General features: G+C 42.4%; 1 protein-coding gene across 1 annotated transcript in view; it reads right to left on the reverse strand.

The window, feature by feature from the left end:
- Positions 1-21,712, reverse strand: part of rbm20 (RNA binding motif protein 20) — a 115,456-nt gene that overhangs the window by 7,904 nt on the left and 85,840 nt on the right. The window contains exons 7-13 of the mRNA XM_061922770.2: positions 21,579-21,710; positions 19,922-20,001; positions 18,898-19,567; positions 18,752-18,835; positions 17,566-18,652; positions 15,998-16,063; positions 7,907-8,028 (exon numbers count right to left, since the gene is read on the reverse strand). Of these exons, the coding sequence (XP_061778754.2) occupies positions 7,907-8,028; positions 15,998-16,063; positions 17,566-18,652; positions 18,752-18,835; positions 18,898-19,567; positions 19,922-20,001; positions 21,579-21,710 (2,241 nt within the window). The remainder of the gene's footprint in view (positions 1-7,906; positions 8,029-15,997; positions 16,064-17,565; positions 18,653-18,751; positions 18,836-18,897; positions 19,568-19,921; positions 20,002-21,578; positions 21,711-21,712) is intronic.

A 21,712-nucleotide genomic window follows, 5' to 3' on the forward strand; every position in this document is an offset into this window, starting at 1 on the left:
AATAAGTAAATATGGTCATTTTAAATGAATTATTATGACCATTTAAAATTAATTATTTCAAATATGTTTATTTTAATGTATAATTCTATGGCTGGATGTGATAAGGCAGTCAGAAAAAATACAAATAAAAATACAATTAATTTTGATGTTTTTAGCAAAATATAGTAAAAATGTATTATTTTTTTGAAATTAATAAATATATTTATTTTTAGGTAAGATAAACATAATAATACAATTTATCTCTAGTCTGGATGATTTAGTTCTTGTCACCCTGTTGTCCTCCCGTCTCTACGTCAACAACACGGTCGGCGGCCCGTCGGTGCGCAGCTCGTACATCGCCGCCCTCTACTTCACCCTCAGCAGCCTGACCAGCGTCGGCTTTGGCAACGTGTGCGCCAACACGGACGCCGAGAAGATCTTCTCCATCTGCACCATGTTAATCGACAATATGCCAGACGCCTCGTATGGAATAACGTGATTGGGCAGGCACGCTGTTTATATCGTGGAAAAGCGGTCGTGAAAAAGGCTGTCCTCACTCAGGTCCGCATGGAGCTGGAGGGGCGTGGCCTCCAGCTCCGGCTGAAAATCGGGAGATTTTGTCCCGGGAGGTTTTCGGGAGAGGCGCTGAATTTCTGGAGTCTCCCGGAAAATTTGGGATGGTTGGCAAGTATGCGACTACTACAAAATAAAATAAATGTCGCCACACCTTAAAAATGTGTGTTTTTTTTACATGAAAATAAATCAAAGTAATATTATGTATGAATGAATATATATAGTATAAAATATTTGGGAGATTTCTAATCCTTTTATGACTGTTAAGTAGAGGCAACATGGACGTTAGCTTTATTTTTCAAATCACTCTGTCTATGTCATAAAATGTTTTTTACAATGTATACTGTAAATGTAAATGGGGAAAACAGTATCACTGTTTTTCTGTAAAACCTACAGTCGCTGTTTGTACTGTGTGTTACTGCTGACTGCTCGCTCACTACTCGCTGTTTCGAAAAAGCTAAGTATCGTTCTATTTGTGTGCTTTTAATTGTTCTGCAGCTTTCTTTATTACTTTCTCAGCATATTTAGTAGTGCTATTTAACTTGCAAATCACCCGATCTCTGTCTCACCACCCCTCCCGCAGCTAGCTAGCAGCTAGCTGCTAAGCTAACAAAGCTAGCGCGGAGAAAGGCGGCGCCGCTCGCCGGTCAGAAGGAATCTACTCCTGCACATCGTGACCAGGACTTCTCGGAAGACAGCAGGAACTTCACTCGGTGACAGAAAACTTTAGATGTTGCGGACACATCTGCTAGCGTTAGCTGTAGCGAGCTAACTAGCCCAGCCTGTAGTAGTCCTAAGCGGCCTACAAGCTACGGTGTACCGGTTGAGACGCATAATAGATTCAGCTCTTTAGCTAGTCCTACACCCCAGTCTACCGGGCACCACACCTTAGTCATAGGGGACTCCATCACCCGAAACATAAAGCTTAGCAAACCGGCCACAATTAAGTGCATCCCTGGGGCCAGAGCACCTGACATTGAGGCTAATCTTAGGGAGCTAACTCGCAACAGGCCTAGTAAACACGTACGACAGGCTAATCGCACCACTAGTTATGCGAATATAGTTGTACACGTTGGCTCCAATGACACTAGAATGAGACAGTCAGAGATTACAAAGAGAAACATAGCCAAGACTTGTGATCTCGCTAGAAAGATGTCCAGGCATCGAGTAATTGTCTCTGGCCCCCTGCCTGCGAGAGGCAATGATGAGAGATATAGCAGATTAGTCTCGCTTAACAAGTGGCTGGCTAGCTTCTGTAGACAACAGGGACTAACGTTTATTGATAATTGGCCCTCTTTCTGGGGCAAACCAGGCTTGCTGATGAGAGACGGCCTTCACCCTAACCAGGAAGGCGCCATCATCCTGCCTAAAAACATAGACTACTGTTTAAGTCACATTTGACTAACTACACTAGAGCAAGCCCGGTCACAGGCAATTACAGAGCCTGCTAGTCCGGGTGAGGAGTCAGTTAAGCTAGAACTAGCCAGCACCAGGCTGGATAATTCCTGTACGCATAGCAATTTTCTTAGAATAACACACAACTCACATAATGTGTTTTCTGTTGTGAATGTGTCCGGGTTAGTTATGCATTCTACTGAGGTGGCAAATCATGATGCGTTCAGTCGATCGCAGCATCAAGCAAACAATCTGAAAATTCCCGTCGTATCAATTCCTAGATATGGTCGAAACTATTTAAAGTGCACTACGTACAATAAACGCAACATTATTAATATTGCTACTACGGATAATTTAAACAAAAACTCGTCAAAACAGCCCAATACTTATAATATGGGCTTTTTAAACATAAGATCATTGTCTCCCAAAACGTTATTAGTTAATGAGGTCATTAGAGACAACAATCTTAACGTCATTGGTCTTAGCGAAACCTGGCTCAAACCAGACGATTTCTTTGCGCTAAATGAGGCATCTCCTCCTAACTATACGAATGCGCATATTGCCCGTCCCCTTAAAAGGGGTGGGGGGGTCGCACTAATATACAATGAAAACTTTAACCTTACCCCTAACCTAAATAATAAATACAAATCGTTTGAGGTGCTTACTATGAGGTCTGTCGCACCGCTGTCTCTCGATATGGCTGTTATCTACCGCCCCCCAGGGCCCTACTCGGACTTTATCAATGAATTCTCAGAGTTCGTTGCTGATCTAGTGACGCACGCAGACAATATAATCATAATGGGGGACTTTAATATCCATATGAATACCCCATCGGACCCTCAGTGCGTGGCGCTCCAGACTATAATTGATAGCTGTGGTCTTACACAAATAATAAATGAACCTACGCATCGCAACGGTAATACGATAGATCTAGTGCTGGTCAGGGGTGTCACCACCTCCAAAGTTATGGTACTCCCGTATACTAAAGTAATGTCCGATCATTACCTTATAAAATTCGAAGTTCTGACTCATTGTCAACAAACTAATAATAATAATAACTGCTATAGCAGCCGCAACATTAATGCTGCCACAACGATGACTCTTGCTGACCTACTGCCTTCGGTAATGGCACCATTCCCAAATTATGTCGGCTCTACTGATAACCTAACTAACAACTTTGACAATGCCCTGCGCAAAACCATTGATAGTATAGCACCGCTAAAACAAAAAAGGGCCCCTAAAAGGCGCACCCCATGGTTTACAGAAGAAACCAGAGCTCATAAATTATCATGTAGAAAGTTGGAACGCAAATGGTGCGCGACCAAGCTTGAGGTTTTCCATCAAGCATGGAGTGATAGTTTAATATCGTATAAACGCATGCTTACCTTAGCTAAAGCTAAATATTACTCAAATCTCATCCGCCTCAACAAAAACGACCCTAAATTTTTGTTTAGTACAGTAGCATCGCTAACCCAACAAGGGACTCCTCCCAATAGCTCCACCCACTCGGCAGATGACTTTTTGAATTTTTTTAATAAAAAAATTGAACTCATTAGAAAGGAGATTAAAGACAACGCATCCCAGCTACAACTGGGTTCTATTAACACAGATACAACTGTATCTACGACGGATACTGCAATACAAAATAGTCTCTCTCTTTTTGATGAAATAACATTAGAGGAACTATAACGGCGTGTAAGTGGGATAAAACAAACAACATGTTTACTTGACCCACTTCCTGGGAAACTTATCAAGGAGCTTTTTGTATTATTAGGTCCATCAGTGCTAAATATTATAAACTTATCACTTTCCTCTGGCACTGTTCCCCTAGCATTCAAGAAAGCGGTTATTCATCCTCTGCTCAAAAGACCTAACCTTGATCCTGACCTCATGGTAAACTACCGACCGGTGTCTCACCTTCCCTTTGTTTCGAAAATCCTCGAAAAAATTGTCGCACAGCAGCTAAATGAACACTTAGTGTCTAACAATCTCTGTGAACCTTTTTAATCCGGTTTCAGGGCAAATCACTCTACGGAGACAGCCCTCGCAAAAATGACTAATGATCTACTGCTAACGATGGATTCTGATGCGTCATCTATGTTGCTGCTTCTTGATCTTAGCGCTGCTTTCGATACCGTCGATCATAATATTTTATTAGAGCGTATCAAAACACGTATTGGTATGTCAGACTTAGCTTTGTCGTGGTTTAACTCTTATCTTACTGACAGGATGCAATGCGTCTCCCATAATAATGTGACCTCGGACTATGTTAAGGTAACGTGCGGAGTTCCTCAGGGTTCGGTTCTTGGCCCTGCACTCTTTAGTATTTACATGCTGCCGCTAGGCGACATCATACGCAAATACGGTGTTAGCTTTCATTGTTATGCTGATGACACCCAACTCTACATGCCCCTAAAGCTGACCAACACGCCGGATTGTAGTCAGCTGGAGGCGTGTCTTAATGAAATTAAACAATGGATGTCCGCTAACTTCTTGCAACTCAACACCAAGAAAACGGAAATGCTGATTATCGGTCCTGCTAAACACAGACATTTATTTAATAATACCACCTTAACATTTGACAACCAAACAATTACACAAGGCGAATCAGTAAAGAATCTGGGTATTATTTTCGACCCAACTCTCTCCTTTGAGTCACACATTAAGAGTGTTACTAAAACGGCCTTCTTTCATCTCCGTAATATCGCTAAAATTTGTTCTATTTTATCCACTAGCGACGCTGAGATCATTATTCATGCGTTCGTTACGTTTCGTCTCGACTACTGTAACGTATTATTTTCAGGTCTCCCTATGTCTCGCATTAAAAGATTACAATTGGTACAAAATGCGGCTGCTAGACTTTTGACAAGAACAAGAAAGTTTGATCATATTACGCCTATACTGGCTCACCTGCACTGGCTTCCTGTGCACTTAAGATGTGACTTTAAGGTTTTACTACTTACGTATAAAATACTACACGGTCTAGCTCCGTCCTATCTTGTCGATTGCATTGTACCATATGTCCCGGCAAGAAATCTGCGTTCAAAGAACTCCGGCTTATTAGTGATTCCCAGAGCCCAAAAAAAGTCTGCGGGCTATAGAGCGTTTTCTATTCGGGCTCCAGTACTATGGAATGCCCTCCCGGTAACAATTAGAGATGCTACCTCAGTAGAAGCATTTAAGTCCCATCTTAAAACTCATTTGTATACTCTAGCCTTTAAATAGCCCCCCTGTTAGACCAGTTGATCTGCCGTTTCTTTTCTTTTCTCCTCTGCTCCCCTTTTCCTTGTGGAGGGGGCGGGGGGCACAGGTCCGGTGGCCATGGATGAAGTGCTGGCTGTCCAGAGTCGGGACCCGGGGTGGACCGCTCGCCTGTGCATCGGCTGGGAACATCTCTGCGCTGCTGACCCGTCTCCGCTCGGGATGGTGTCCTGCTGGCCCCACTATGGACTGGACTCTCACAATATTATGTCAGACCCACTCGACATCCATTGCTTTCGGTCTCCCCTAGAGGGGGGGGGGGGGGGGGGGGGGGTTACCCCCATATGCGGTCCTCTCCAAGGTTTCTCATAGTCATTCACATCGACGTCCCACTGGGGTGAGTTTTTCCTTGCCCGTATGTGGGCTTTGTACCGAGGATGTCGTTGTGGCTTGTGCAGCCCTTTGAGACACTTGTGATTTAGGGCTATATAAATAAACATTGATTGATTGATTGATGCAGATGGAAAAACTATATTACACATTTTTTGGTTTCGTGTTTTTACGGTAAAATTCTGGCAACTGAGCTACCAGTTTTTACTGAAAATGTATTTTTACACTGTACAATTTGATGGATAATTTGCTTCAAAGTCATGAGTCAAGCAGATGTTTAAGTACTTATTTTGATGTTTGGAATGTGTGATGATATAATATTTGTCGCATTATTAGATTAAGTTTAAAATATGTGAAATTGCATACAGTACTTGTATTTTTTTCTGTCGAAATAGAAAGTTGACTGCATGTAGAAAACAAATAGACGCATGGTCATTCCAGGCCTTTGCAGGCCACAAAAAATGAGGTGGCGGGCCAAATATGGCCCCCGGGCCTTGAGTTTGACACTTGTGGTTTAGACTATCAAAAAAAAAAAAATCAGATCTGTGTCACTTTAAGGCAAAAAAAATCTGATTTAGTGTGCAGTGTAAACAGGGCCAAAGTGAGTCCATTAGAATGACTCAGAATTGGTGTCCAGTAGATTCACACTAGTGATGTGCGATACCACTTACGGTACTGAATAAAATTCAGAATGGTATCGACAAAACAGATCCGATACAGATACTTTGTGCAAATCTACCTAATGGTAAAATTTAAAGGCACAATTTAAAAAGTAGTGTATTTTAAAGGGGAACATTATCACAATTTCAGAAGGGTTAAAACCATGAAAAATCAGTTCCCAGTGGCTTATTTTATTTTTAAAGTTTTTTTCAAAATTTTACCCATCACGCAATATCCCTAAAAAAAGCTTCAAAGTGCCTGATTTTAACCATCGTTACATACACCCGTCCATTTTCCTGTGACGTCACATAGTGATGCCAACACAAACAAACATGGCGCATAGAACAGCAAGCTATAGCGACATTACCTCGGATTCAGACTCGGATTTCAGCGGCTTAAGCGATTCAACAGATTACGCATGTATTGAAACGGATGGTTGTAGTGTGGAGGCAGGTAGCGAAAACGAAATTGAAGAAGAAACTGAAGCTATTGAGCCATATCGGTTTGAACCGTATGCAAGCGAAACCGACAAAAACGACACGACAGCCAGCGACACGGGAGAAAGCGAGGACGAATTCGGCGATCGCCTTCTAACCAACGATTGGTATGTGTTTGTTTGGTATTAAAGGAAACTAACAACTATGAACTAGGTTTACAGCATATGAAATACATTTGGCCACAACATGCACTTTGAGAGTGCAGACAGCCCAATTTTCATCAATTAATATATTCTGTAGACATACCCTCATCCGCGCTCTTTTCCTGAAAGCTGATCCGTCCAGTTTTGGAGTTGATGTCAGCAGGCCAGGGAAGCTAGGGTCGATGTGAGCCAAGACATCCAGGGGGTTTAGCCCGCTCGTCTGCGGGAACAAACTGCCGCCATTGCTTGCCGTGCTACCGAGGTCCTTTGTCCCTGAATTGCTCACACACTCCGGCAGATTCAATGGGGGTCTGGCGGCAGATTTCTTTGACTTTATCGTTGGAAATGCATCTGCTTTGAGTGTCGCAGGATATCCACACATTCTTGCCATCTCTGTCGTAGCATAGCTTTCGTCGGTAAAGTGTGCGGAACAAACGTCCAATTTCTTGCCACTTTCGCATCTTTGGGCCACTGGTGCAACTTGAATCCGTCCCTGTTCGTGTTGTTACGCCCTCCGACAACACACCGACGAGGCATGATGTCTCCAAGGTACGGAAAACAGTCGAAAAAACGGAAAATAACAGAGCTGATTTGACTCGGTGTTTGAGAAAATGGCGGATTGCTTCCCGTTGTGACGTCATCGCTCCGAGAGCGAATATTAGAAAGGCGTTTAATTCGCCAAAATTCACCCATTTAGAGTTCGGAAATCGGTTAAAGAAATACATGGTCTTTTTTCTGCAACATCAAGGTATATATTGACGCTTACATAGGTCTGGTGATAATGTTCCCCTTTAAGTGTTGCTGGAATCATATTCAAACAATATAAAATCACAGTGCAAAACAAATGATGGTGTTATTCTGCACTGTTTGTATCCAATTCTGTATGTGGTGTCTCCAAATAGTCTACGATACAAATACACATGCACTTGCTGTTTTATAATAAAGAGTGACTCATTAAGATCTGGTATCGGCTGTATCGATATTTCAGTGTAGATCTGCACATCACTCATGCACACGTTTGCACTAATATGAGGTAAAGTGGCTGTGGGTACAGTTCCCTGCACACACCTGTAGGTTCCTGTAGTGCACCGTGCTGCGGCAGTGACTCATCTTTGCCGTCTCCTCGCTGGTGTAGAACAGTTCGCAAAGTTTACAGAAGAAACCAGTCCTTGGCTCGATAAACTCCACTCCTGCAAAGTTCCAGAAAAACATGTGACAAACATAAGGGAACTCCAATTTACTCGAGTCCAATATTCATGAATTCATTTACAATTCAGCGTTATTTAGCTTGACTCTCAAGTCACAACACAAATACTAGGTCAGTGAGTCTCAATGTGTGTCCATCTAGTGTTATGCCCAGGAAGTCTGTAAATATGTACTGTATACGGCAGGGGTCCCCAAAATACGGCCCGCGGGCTGGATCCGGCCCGCCAGCGTCCAAAATCCGGCCCGCAGGAAGACCCAAGTAAAAATAAATAAATAAATAAATAAATAAATAAATAAATGATAAATGGGTTGTACTTGTATAGCGCTTTTCTACCTTCAAGGTACTCAAAGCGCTTTGACACTACTTCCACATTTACCCATTCACACACACATTCACACACTGATGGAGGGAGCTGCCATGCAAGGCGCTAACCAGCACCCATCAGGAGCAAGGGTGAAGTGTCTTGCTCAGGACACAACGGACATGACGAGGTTGGTACTAGGTGGGGATTGAACCAGGGACCCTCGGGTCGCGCACGGCGCAGTGGAAATATATATATATATTTTTTTAAATAAAATTAAATTAAAAAAATATAAATAATAATTAATTAATTAAAAAAAAAAAAAAAATATATATATATATATATATATATATATATTTTTTGAATATGGTGTTATTAAAAAAAAAACAAAAAAAACGAAAAAAACAAACAAAAAACAAGAACAAAACAAAAAACACCATGTTCAAACATAAGGGTGTCCATATGTGCACTTGGCACCAGGACACCCTAGGCCGCAGTTCCATGATCGACTTTGTAGTTGTGTCATCGGATTTGCGGCCTCATGTTTTGGACACTCGGGTGAAGAGAGGGGCGGAGCTTTCTACCGATCACCACCTGGTGGTGAGTTGGCTGCGATGGTGGGGGAGGATGCCGGACAGACCTGGCAGGCCCAAACGCATTGTGAGGGTTTGCTGGGAACGTCTGGCAGAGTCTCCTGTCAGAGAGAGTTTCAATTCCCACCTCCAGAAGAACTTTGAACATGTCACGAGGGAGGTGCTGGACATTGAGTCCGAATGGACCATGTTCCGCGCCTCTATTGTCGAGGCGGCTGATTGGAGCTGTGACCGCAAGGTAGTTGGTGCTTGTCGTGGCGGTAATCCTAGAACCCGTTGGTGGACACCGGCGGTGAGGGATGCCGTCAAGCTGAAGAAGGAGTCCTATTGGGTTCTTTTGGCTCATAGGACTCCTGAGGCAGCGGACAAGTACCGACAGGCCAAGCGGTGTGCGGCTTCAGCGGTCGCAGAGGCAAAAACTCGGACATGGGAGGAGTTCGGTGAGGCCATGGAAAACGACTTCCGGACGGCTTCGAAGCAATTCTGGTCCACCATCCGCCGCCTCAGGAAGGGGAAGCAGTGCACTATCAACACCGTGTATGGTGAGGATGGTGTTCTGCTGACCTCGACTGCGGATGTTGTGGATCGGTGGAGGGAATACTTCGAAGACCTCCTCAATCCCACCAACACGTCTTCCTATGAGGAAGCAGTGCCTGGGGAGTCTGTGGTGGGCTCTCCTATTTCTGGGGCTGAGGTTGCTGAGGTAGTTAAAAAGCTCCTCGGTGGCAAGGCCCCGGGGGTAGATGAGATCCGCCCGGAGTTCCTTAAGGCTCTGGATGCTGTGGGGCTGTCTTGGTTGACAAGACTCTGCAGCATCGCGTGGACATCGGGGGCGGTACCTCTGGATTGGCAGACCGGGGTGGTGGTTCCTCTCTTTAAGAAGGGGAACCGGAGGGTGTGTTCTAACTATCGTGGGATCACACTCCTCAGCCTTCCCGGTAAGGTCTATTCAGGTGTACTGGAGAGGAGGCTACGCCGGATAGTCGAACCTCGGATTCAGGAGGAACAGTGTGGTTTTCGTCCTGGTCGTGGAACTGTGGACCAGCTCTATACTCTCGGCAGGGTCCTTGAGGGTGCATGGGAGTTTGCCCAACCAGTCTACATGTGTTTTGTGGACTTGGAGAAGGCATTCGACCGTGTCCCTCGGGAAGTCCTGTGGGGAGTGCTCAGAGAGTACGGGGTATCGGACTGTGATTGTGGCAGTCCGCTCCCTGTATGATCAGTGCCAGAGCTTGGTCCGCATTGCCGGTAGTAAGTCGGACACGTTTCCAGTGAGGGTTGGACTCCGCCAAGGCTGCCCTTTGTCACCGATTCTGTTCATAACTTTTATGGACAGAATTTCTAGGCGCAGTCAAGGCGTTAAGGGGATCTGGTTTGGTGGCTGCAGGATTAGGTCTCTGCTTTTTGCAGATGATGTGGTCCTGATGGCTTCATCTGGCCAGGATCTTCAGCTCTCACTGGATCGGTTCGCAGCTGAGTGTGAAGCGACTGGGATGAGAATCAGCACCTCCAAGTCCGAGTCCATGGTTCTCGCCCGGAAAAGGGTGGAGTGCCATCTCCGGGTTGGGGAGGAGATCTTTCCCCAAGTGGAGGAGTTCAAGTACCTCGGAGTCTTGTTCACGAGTGGGGGAAGAGTGGATCGTGAGATCGACAGGCGGATCGGTGCGGCGTCTTCAGTAATGCGGACGCTGTATCGATCCGTTGTGGTGAAGAAGGAGCTGAGCCGGAAGGCAAAGCTCTCAATTTACCGGTCGATCTACGTTCCCATCCTCACCTATGGTCATGAGCTTTGGGTTATGACCGAAAGGACAAGATCACGGGTACAAGCGGCCGAAATGAGTTTCCTCCGCCGGGTGGCGGGGCTCTCCCTTAGAGATAGGGTGAGAAGCTCTGCCATCCGGGAGGAGCTCAAAGTAAAGCCGCTGCTCCTCCACATCGAGAGGAGCCAGATGAGGTGGTTCGGGCATCTGGTCAGGATGCCACCCGAACGCCTCCCTAGGGAGGTGTTTAGGGCACGTCCCACCGGTAGGAGGCCGCGGGGAAGACCCAGGACACGTTGGGAAGACTATGTCTCCTGGCTGGCCTGGGAACGCCTCGGGGTCCCACAGGAAGAGCTGGACGAAGTGGCTGGGGAGAGGGAAGTCTGGGCTTCCCTGCTTAAGCTGCTGCCCCCGCGACCCGACCTCGGATAAGCGGAGGAAGATGGATGGATGGATGGATGGATATATATATATTTTTTTTAATAATTTTTTTTTTCAAATCTGTCCTTTCAATCCATTTCCTACCGCTTGTTACTTTCTGTGTCTCCTCGCCTCTCAGGTAAATCATATTGTCCAAAAATTCAATATATATATATATATATATATATATATATATATATATATATATATATATATATATATATATATATATATATATATATATATATATATTGAATTTTTGGATATTACTGTTTTGCACACTCTTGGCCTTCTCTCGATGAGCTTCAGGAGGTAGTCACCTGAAAAGGTTTTCACTCCAAAGGGGTGCTGGAAGCTTATCGAGAGAATGCCAAGAGTGTGCAAAACAGTAATCAGAGCAAAGGGTGGCTATTTTGAAGAAGCTACAATACAAAACATGTTTTCAGTTATTTTACCTTTTTTTTGTTAAGTACATAACTCCACATGTGTTCATTCATAGTTTTGATGCCTTCAGTGACAATCTACAATGTAAATGGTCATGAAAATAAAGAAAACGCATTGAATGAGGAGAAGGTGTGTCCAAACTTTTGGCCTGTATTGTATATATATATATATATATATATATATATATATATATATATATATATACGTATATATATACAATACAGTTTAAGTTTAAAAGTTTTGGGGACCCCCTGGTATATGGAGTATTATTGTTGATAATGTTTTTAATGAATACTTAAGCCTACTACGCTGCTGTCGTTTAATGTTTGTCATGATGTTGGTACTTGGAGAGCCAAGTAATTTCTGAGGTGCGACTTGGTGAAAATGTTGTGTGTGTTGTGTAGTGTCACATGTGGTATGACATCAGACAGACAGACAGACAGATAGATGGATAGATGGATAGATGGATAGATGGATAGACAGATAGACAGACAGACAGACAGACAGACAGACAGACAGACAGACAGACAGACAGACAGATTTTATTGTCTGTTACAAAACAAATATTCATCTTCGACAGGCTCTAAGACAAACTTACAGGAACAAACAATAGGAGATGAAATATAAAATAAAACGTAGAAACAAAATGTAAAATGTATAAAAGATGATGCAACAGTGTTCATCTCGTGTTTAAAGTGATGAGGGCAGTGGGAATTACATGTTTTTCCGGGAAAGTGGGACTTTAAAACCTGATGGTAGCAGCTGGAATGAAGCTTATGCCATCCTCGTCACTGCCGTCGTGTCCTTGGGCAAGACACTTTACCCACCTGCTCCCGGTGTCACCGACACCGGTTTAAATGCAGCTTAAAGATGTAAATAATGGGTTTCACTGTGTAAAGCACTTTGAGCCTCTGGAGAAAAGCGCTATATAAATATAATTCACTTCACTTCACATCGTCTGCCAAATTTAAATCATTATATCGTCTACACCGCGCAATACCAACAGGGTTATTTACAGCGTTCCAAGCTGGAACGTAGCATGTGACCACCAAGATTTCAGGCTCGACATTTCAGCACAACAAGTTTTTGTACTATTTAATGATTGATTAAACTATATTAGGGATGTCCGATAATGGCTTTTTGCCGATATCCGATATTCCGATATTGTCTAACTCTTTAATTACCGATACCGATATCAACCGATATATGCAGTCTTGGAATTAACACATTATTATGCCTAATTTGGACAACCAAGTATGGTGAAGATAAGGTACTTAAAAATTTTTTTTATAAAATAGAATAAAATAAATAAAAAATTTAAAAAAAGAAAGTAAAACAATATAAAAACAGTTACATTGCAACTAGTAATTAATGAAAATGAGTAAAATTAACTGTTAAAGGTTAGTACTATTAGTGGACCAGCAGCACGCACAATCATGTGTGCTTATGGACTGTGTCCCTTGCAGACTGTATTGATATATATTGACATATAATGTAGGAACCAGAATATTAATAACAGAAAGAAACAACCCTTTTGTGTGAATGAGTGTAAATGGGGGAGGAAGGTTTTTTGGGTTGGTGCACTAATTGTAAGTGTATCTTGTGTTTTTTTATGTTGATTTAATAAAATAAAATAAAATAAAAAAACGATACCGATAACAAAAAAAACCGATACCGATAATTTCCGATATTACATTTTAACGCATTTATTGGCCTGCCGACATCTCTAAACTACATCATTTGAAATAACTTATTATAAATGAGAGGTTCGGTCATATTTCGAAAGATATTCAGTGCCCAGGGTATTTCAGTTGTGCTGATTTTGTTCTGGACAAAAACACTTGCACGGCGGCATCATCGAGCCAAAATAGTCCCATTACTCATGGCAGACACAGCGCTCATGTGTGCGCCGTGATCTATTGTTGCCACACGGCAGCGGCTTATGCAAGTCCCCATGCAGCAGGCCGGCCACTGGCAATGTGCTGCAGACGTGTCATTCCAAGGCTAATAATAATATAAATACTCATCCCTCAGGGGTGCAGTTCACAAGGAGCTCACGGAAATAGGTCAGCAAGTGGCTGGCCAATTCCCGTCAATTAAAGTGCTAATGCAACAGGTTGTCAGTGCCGTTATTAGCAGCGGACATGATAACGCTTTAACGTTCACACGAAAGACGGATGATGCCGAGGTCCATGATCTCGAGACCGCTATAATGATGAAATACAAATTGCCTCAATGACTCTAGAGCAGGGGTGTCAAACTCGTTTTAGACCGGAGGCCACATGGAGAAAAATCTACTCTCAAGTGGGCCGGACTGGTAAAATCACGGCACGATAACTTAAAAATAAAAACAATTTCAGATTGTTTTTTTTTTTTGTTTAAAAATAGAACAAGCACATTCTGAAAATGTACAAATCATAATGTTGTTGTTGGTTTTTTTTTACAATTACCTGCTACGGTTAATAGTATATATACTGTATTTGTCGTTATTTATACTTTCTGAATAATTTAAGTGATTGTGGGGGGAGGTGTGGCCAGCGCTGCCTGCAGGAGCAAAGGTCACCGCCTCTGTCCATGGTGCTGAGGACAGAGCACCATCAAACGGGGGCGTGGCAGTGCTGACGGCGAGACACAGCTGGCAGGTGATTAGATTTCACAGGTGGTACGTGTTAATCTAATCATCTGTTGTCTTTAACAGTAAGCTGCCGGGAGCAGGAGGGGAGAGAGGATACGGACGTGGCTGAAAAGTTGCGTCCTGCTGGAGAAGTGAAGTGAAGTGAATTACATTTAGTATAGCGCTTTTTCTCAAGAGACTCAAAGCGAGAGAAAACTTTGGTTAAAACATATGATTATTAAAACCTTTTTAAAACCTGTACGCTTGGCTCCTGTGCCGTGTCTGACAGTGGGACTGTGAGGACACAACTTCCACAGTGATAATGTTCATCAGTCAACTCATTGGTGTTAATTTTGAATCTATCAAGATAAAAAAATAATATCAAAATCAAATTACAGTATGTTATTTATGTAGTTAGATCATTTTCCTCGACTGGTGCACTAACATGTGGTTTATTTTTTTTGTACATATGTAGCATCATCTACAAAGATGCAAATAATTGCTATTGCGACATCGAGTGGACACATTTAGAACAGTAGTTTCCTCATTAAAAAATTTTGACTCATTTTTATACTTCGCGAACTCATCCCGCGGGCCGGATAAAACCTGTTTGCCCTCGGGCCGTACGTTTGACACCCCTGCTCTTGAACAAGTCTTCAGTGGTTCCTCAGTTTCCGTCAGTATTCCAGTCCAAAAGGTCAGACAAAAAACAATTAGCATGAATCAAATTTTTTTCCCGTAGGAAATGATGACGATGAATCCGATTATTCCATTTCAGACACCTACAAACATCAACTCAAAACACATTTCATAGAGAATAATTATAATTGAGTTGAAATTTAGTTGAAATGGATGAATGAACATGTAACATCGCTTATACATAATCAAAGACCCTTGTTGGCAAAGACATCACTGAGTGGAGAGTACTTTCTTAAATTTCTTTAATTGGTAGGGGGTCCTGGTTGCTTTGTTGGGTCTGCTCCTGTCTCTGGCCATGCTCCCTCCCACCCCAGCAGACGATGGCGTTTAACACCGCAGAGGACACCACAGTGTGTGTGGGTGTTAAAATTATGTTTTTGTCTGGTTGTTTGTTTATGCATGGTGCAATCATGTGTGCGCAATGTATATTATTGGTTGATTATTATTATTTTTTTTGTTTTTGTTTGACTTTTGTGACTGTGTGTATAAGTGGCACTGCTGGAGTGGCAGCTGGTTGCATCAGCTCTGTTTCCCTCTTACACACATGTTTATGTGTGCTATGGCTATGAGTTTTTTCCCCCTTGGCCTCAATTTGGACACACTCTCCAGGGGCCCAGGCTTAGACTGATATATATTTTTTTTTCTCACTCTCCTCCCCAGAGTTTACCTGTTTCTCACCTTTTTTGTACGGGACGCCGGAAGTTGGCAGACCCGTCAGCAATCCTGTTCTGTCTCCCTGTAATGTTTGTCTGCTCTTGAATGGGATTGTGCTGGAAATCTTAAATTCCCGTCAGAGATTAATAAAGTATTTCTGATTCTGATTCTGATTCTGGAATTCAGCAGTTTTTATCATCTTCTTAATAAGAAGGCTCTCAGAACTCGCAGCTTTCTTTGGCCTCATGGTGCCTTATTTTAAAGTCCTAGTCACTTAAACAAGGCACAATGACCTACTGACCAACGAGTGGGATTCTTTGTTTAGGTACTTGAATCCGCAGATTGATACGCAGGCAAATGAACCAGTTTGTTAGCCCAATGATCGGCCATACAATACTAATTTTGGCAAAACTTATCGTCAATTTCATACAAAAAGTCAGTGCTACGATATCATGTATTGTGCTTACCCAAAGGGATGATGTGTTCAATGACGACCTTGTCCTGCTCGATGGACGATGAGGGAGCTTCAATATCTACAAACATCAAAGTACAAGAAAAAAAGTCAAAATAGTCATGAACAAAAACCTTATAATATACCGTAATTTCCGTACTCTGAGCTGCTACTTTTCCTCCACTCTTTGAAACCTGTGCTTTATACAATGCTGCAGATAATTTAAGGATTTTTCCGGGTTCACAAGCTTCCCAAGCCGCCAATAAATTTAGCTTTGTCACATCAGGCCAATGAAGTTGCCAAGCGGGTCACGGTGGACCAGTGAAATTATGTACATTATATCAAACACACTCACACAATCAGTCAGCCATTTAGTGTGTTATGGACTCACCCTCATTGTGGCCAAAATACGAATAAATGCACACAACACAGCCCCAAAACCCATCCATCCCATCCATTTTCTACCGCTTATTCCCTTCGGGGTCGCGGGGGGCGCTGGAGCCTATCTCAGCTACAATCGGGCGGAAGGCGGGGTACACCCTGGACAAGTCGCCACCTCATCGCAGGGCCAACACAGATAGACAGACAACATTCACACTCACATTCACACACTAGGGCCCATTTAGTCTTGCCAATCAACCTATCCCCAAAACCAAAGATGATAAACCCAGCCAACGTAAAAAGAAATTGTCGCTGCATGGAACGGGTAAAGTAGGCTAGAGTATGCCGTGTTACAGGCACTGCCTTTTGTTAAAGTTGTAAATGAACACAAGCGCTTGTTTAAATATTTCATGTTTCAGTGTGAACACCTGAGTCACGCCTGTATTTTTACTAAATAACAGTTGTCTAAAAATTATGTGGTTGTGGATTATAATTATTTAATTAATTAATTCTGCCGTGAGGTTTACCAGTACTTTAATCAGTGTAAGTTTGTTTGTTCGCAATTTACTGTTTGAAGTTTGAAGTTACCTACTCAGTGGCCTAGTGGTTAGAGTGTCCGCCCTGAGATCGGTAGGTTGTGAGTTCAAACCCCGGCCGAGTCATACCAAAGACTATAAAAAAAAATGGGACCCATTACCTCCCTGCTTGACGCTCAGCATCAAGGGTTGGAATTGGGGGTTAAATTACCAAAAATGATTCCCGGGCGCGGCACTGCCCACTGCTCCTCTCACCTCCCAGGGGGTGAACAAGGGAATGGGTCAAATACAGAGGACAAATTTCACCACACCTAGTGTGTGTGTGTGACAATCATTGGTACTTTAACTTGTTAACTTTAACTTGTACCAACCTGTATTGTCCCTTCTGTTGGTATTCAACAAATTAAATATTGTGACAATTCCCACACAGATAAGAATAAGAAAACATTCTAATTAATAATTGACGAAACTTTAAAAATCTTTAAAAGAAAAACTTCAATGTACCGTATATGTTGGGTCAGAAGCTGAAATGTCAAACCAAATTTTATCTATGTTTGATCCAGTTTGCGGCAGTTTACACAGAATAAATGATGTCTCATTACACTATTAACCTGTAATTTTGTGTTACATACTCTGTATAGAATATGTTTTATTTTGTGTGAAGTACCTTTTTTATTTTTGCTGTCTTTGTGTTGTGTCACATCAGAGCTGGTCTCTTTGACCTGAACTACATCCTGGACCTTGCTGTCTTGCTCGGCTATTTCAATGTGGTTCTTTACTGGCTCCTTTAAGGAACCGCTGTCAGGGATTTTGTCCTCAGTGGACGTTTCATCCAGCGCAACCTTAACATCCTCATTGGGAAAACCACTTAAGTTAGTGATAGGCTGCTCAGGAGTCATAGGAAACTGAATTTGTTTCATGATAGGGGTCTCAGAAGTCATAGGACACAATGTTTGTTTCATGATAGGTGGTTCAGAAGTCGTAAGACACTGAATTTGTTTCATGATAGGGGGCTCAGGAGTCGTAGGATACTGAGTTTGTTTCATGATAGGTGGTTCAGCAGTCGTAAGACACTGACTTTGTTCCATGATAGGGGGCTCAGGAGTCGTAGGACACTGAGTTTGTTTCATGACAGGTGGTTCAGGAGTCATAGGATCCTGAGTTTGTTTCTGGATAGGTGGTTCGGGAGTCGTAGGACATGGAGTTTGTTTCATGATAGGTGGTTCAGCAGTCGTAAGACACTGACTTTGTTTCATGATAGGGGGCTCAGGAGTCATAGGACACAGAGTTTGGTTAATGATAGGTGGCTCAGGAATCGTAGGACACTGAGTTTGTTTCATGATAGGTGGTTCAGGAGTCATAAGACACTGAATTTCTTTCATAGGTGGCTCAAGAGTCAAAGGACACTGAATTCTATCATCTACTCTGGTCTCAGTTGAAACAACTTTCTCAACTTCCAAAGTTTCAGTTGGGACTTCAGCATCGTCACATATCAGCGTCTGAACAGATTCCTCCACACACATCTTCTGCTCCTCCAAAGAAGGGGTAGGCAACGGTATAGGCTCTTCTATTGCAAGTGTTTGCTCTTCTGCAGATTCTTTAGGACCAGTCAAATCCTCCTCCAGGTCAGGAAGGTCGGGTTCAATAATGGAATCGTCTTCTCCCCCTACTTCATCAACTGTCAGAAATTCCTCCATGTTCTTAGGATACCAGCATTCATCATCAGTGTTTTCGCCACCATCCAATCTCTTCTCCTGACAAACAGATCAAGAGAAAGTCTGTTAATTTTCTGCAATTAACCTTCAGAATTGAATATGATGGATTCAAATGTTATTATTCTTCCTTCTACGTACATTTTCCTTGAGTTTAGAACACTCAATAGCATCTTCTGGCTTGTTACTGCTCTGGGGTGACGCCTGCTCTTTAGAACGGTCATCCTGGAAAATAAAAAATGTAGGTGAATGTACTTTGCTGGGCTTTCAACTTGTTTATAACTCACAGTATGTCCTGTTGGGCTGTCATGTTTCTCTGCATTGGTGCACCTTCTGCTGGACTTTCTACTCCCTCTGCAGGGAGAACTCTGCTTCTTGTCATCTGGGGTTCTGCGAAATGGTTCATCATTCATCTCGCTCTCCGGATGCCTCGACCTACTCTGGTAATCACTTCCATTCCTTCTCTTTGACTTGGTATCGCGTCTTAAGTATGGAGATCTGATCACCTTGTCAGACCTCATGTAGAAGTTGTCTTCCATGTTTCTGTAGGAGTTAAAGGCCATGCCTTGAGGGTTGCCTCGTGGGAAGTCTCTGTTTCTCCTCATCCCTTCATCTCCTCCTCGCTCATCTGCAGACCGAGAGATGCCATAATCCAAGGGTTTCCCGTAGGCTTTCCAGCGGTCAGTTGGCCGTTCATTGGGCCGGTCACTATCGATGTTGCTGCCATTCCGCCTGATATCATCCCTCTCCTTTCCATCTTCTGCCCGTCTAAAATGTGACGACCAGTCCCAAGAACCTTGGCGAGGGCCTATGCCATTGCTGCCTCTTTCCTGACCTCTGCATGGGGCCGCCTGGGGGCTGTGGGCTGAGCTGCATGAGGTAAAACTGGGACTGTGTGAGTGAGGGCTCAGGGAGCGGCTGATGGGGCTGCGGGAGCGGGCTCTCTCTGGCATGTAGCTGCAGGACAGCCAGTCAATCAATCAATCAATTTATATGAATCAAAATAAAAGTTTACAAGCACAATAAAATGATCACACTTTCACTTAAATAGCTTAACAAGTCCAAAAGGATAGGAGGAGGCTGATCAAATTTGTTCCCACCCATGTACCGTTATAGGTATCTGATAATAATAGCACATAGACATGTTACACGTATAGACCATCTAAAGCAGATTTGGCTTAAAGCAGTGTTCTTGTTCAATCTTAGTGAAATATCTGACCTTGCTCTAAGACATGAAAGGCAACCATCAGATTCTTTCCAGTCTGTAGATGAAGTTACTTATAAGTAATAATATTGATAACATTTCCTTACTTCTCAAGTTCATTTGTTTCGTCTCTTTCCCGTTGAGTGGCAATGTCTAGAATGATTGCCTGAACATTTTTACCTGGTTTCTGTAAAACAGAAAATATGTCATTTAGCCAATGCTTTGGTTCATGCACTGCCTGGTTAGAAAAGGTCACACACTCTAAAGATTTTATTGGTTCGTCTTTAGCTTTGATTTTGCAAGCTTCTGCAATATCACGACCAGTGTCAGGAATTAATCATTATTATTAACAATTATGGCTTACCATGGTGTCAGCGCATTACTGATTTTAAAATTGAAAATAGGTATTTTTAGAAACATCTAGTTGATGGTGGACCAATTACAGAGTACGTGACCTGCAATTTTCTTCCAAAACCCTAGGGGACAGTGTTTTCCTGTGTGTAACAGTGGTTGTAAACTTGCAGTAAACAATGACAACACATACTTTAATGTTTGAGATGGAACTAATCTTCTAGAAACAACGGTCACTTTTAATATACACATTGCTTTGAAAACTGGAAGAGATCGATGATGGTGACGACAAAAAAACACAATGTCAAACACGGCATGCAACTCCTGCGATTTCTTTCAGTGAGCTGAAAAAAGTGCTTCCTAATTAACAGTTTATATGATAAAATTACATAAGAGTGTAGAAAATGTTTAAGAACCTTGTGGTTTAGGAGTGCGTGGAAGCTTAACAACAGTCTATGGAGGGTTTCTAATGACATAAAATGCATACAGTATTTATTGAATATTATCATTGAATAAATAGCATCCTATTTCTTTCCAAAATCTGTATTCATAATTATTGTATTGATGATGCAATAAACTGTTTTAACACGGTTTAAAAATGTGTTAGACAGTTAATCAAACTTAGTCCTATTTTAACAGTTTGGTCAATATTCTTAGAGGTTTTCCCTGCTTCCTTCTTTTCTCCCCATGCAGTAATATTCAACAGAACAGAGGTTTTTACCCATTTTGACCTCGGGGCCCAAATTTCCCACTCCAAGCACACTCAAATTTCTACACAAAATTATTACCGTATTTTTCGGACTATAAGTCGCAGTTTTTTTCATAGTTTGGCCAGGCTCCAGTGCAACTTATATATGTTTTTTTCCTTCTTTATTATGCATTTTCGGCAGGTGCGACTTATACTCCGAAAAATACGGTAATGCTACTTGATTTTAATTATATTCAATAATGATATCTAACCCACTTATAGCTTACAACATTGTCAAATGAAATGAAACCAAGTGTTAATCACAAATATTATTATTCATTTAACACATAAACCTCATAAATAACTAATTCAAAATAAATGTACATACAAATATGTTGTGCTAATATAAAAAAAAAGAATAATGAATATGTTTCTTAGCTAAACTGAAAGAAACGTGACTAAAAGAAAATACAGCTTTACCATTTTAGTCATAATTTCTGCGCTTAAGAAACTATGAGATTAGCTCCAGACTTCTTAGGTTTTTCCGATATATTCATTCACAAGTGGTGGAAAAGCGGATTACAACTGAGTACCGCTGCAGTTCATACAGACCACAGATGAGAAACTGATATTTCTCATAGTTAAGTTAGTTAAATGTTGGTGGTGAACCTTTTTTAGCCAGGCAGAGTAGTTAAAAATACTACGTCCACATGTTGGCGTCTTACCTTAAGCTGCAGCTCCTGGTACCTCTTAGACATTCGAATGAGAAGTTTCTGATTGTTTATGGAAGCTGGCGTCAGTTGGTAGTACTGCACCATGGCCTGAGCTGCTTCGATGTAGGCCATCTCTAGAAAGGCCT

This window comes from Nerophis lumbriciformis, linkage group LG27, assembly GCF_033978685.3.
Source record: "Nerophis lumbriciformis linkage group LG27, RoL_Nlum_v2.1, whole genome shotgun sequence".
Taxonomy (NCBI): domain Eukaryota; kingdom Metazoa; phylum Chordata; class Actinopteri; order Syngnathiformes; family Syngnathidae; genus Nerophis; species Nerophis lumbriciformis.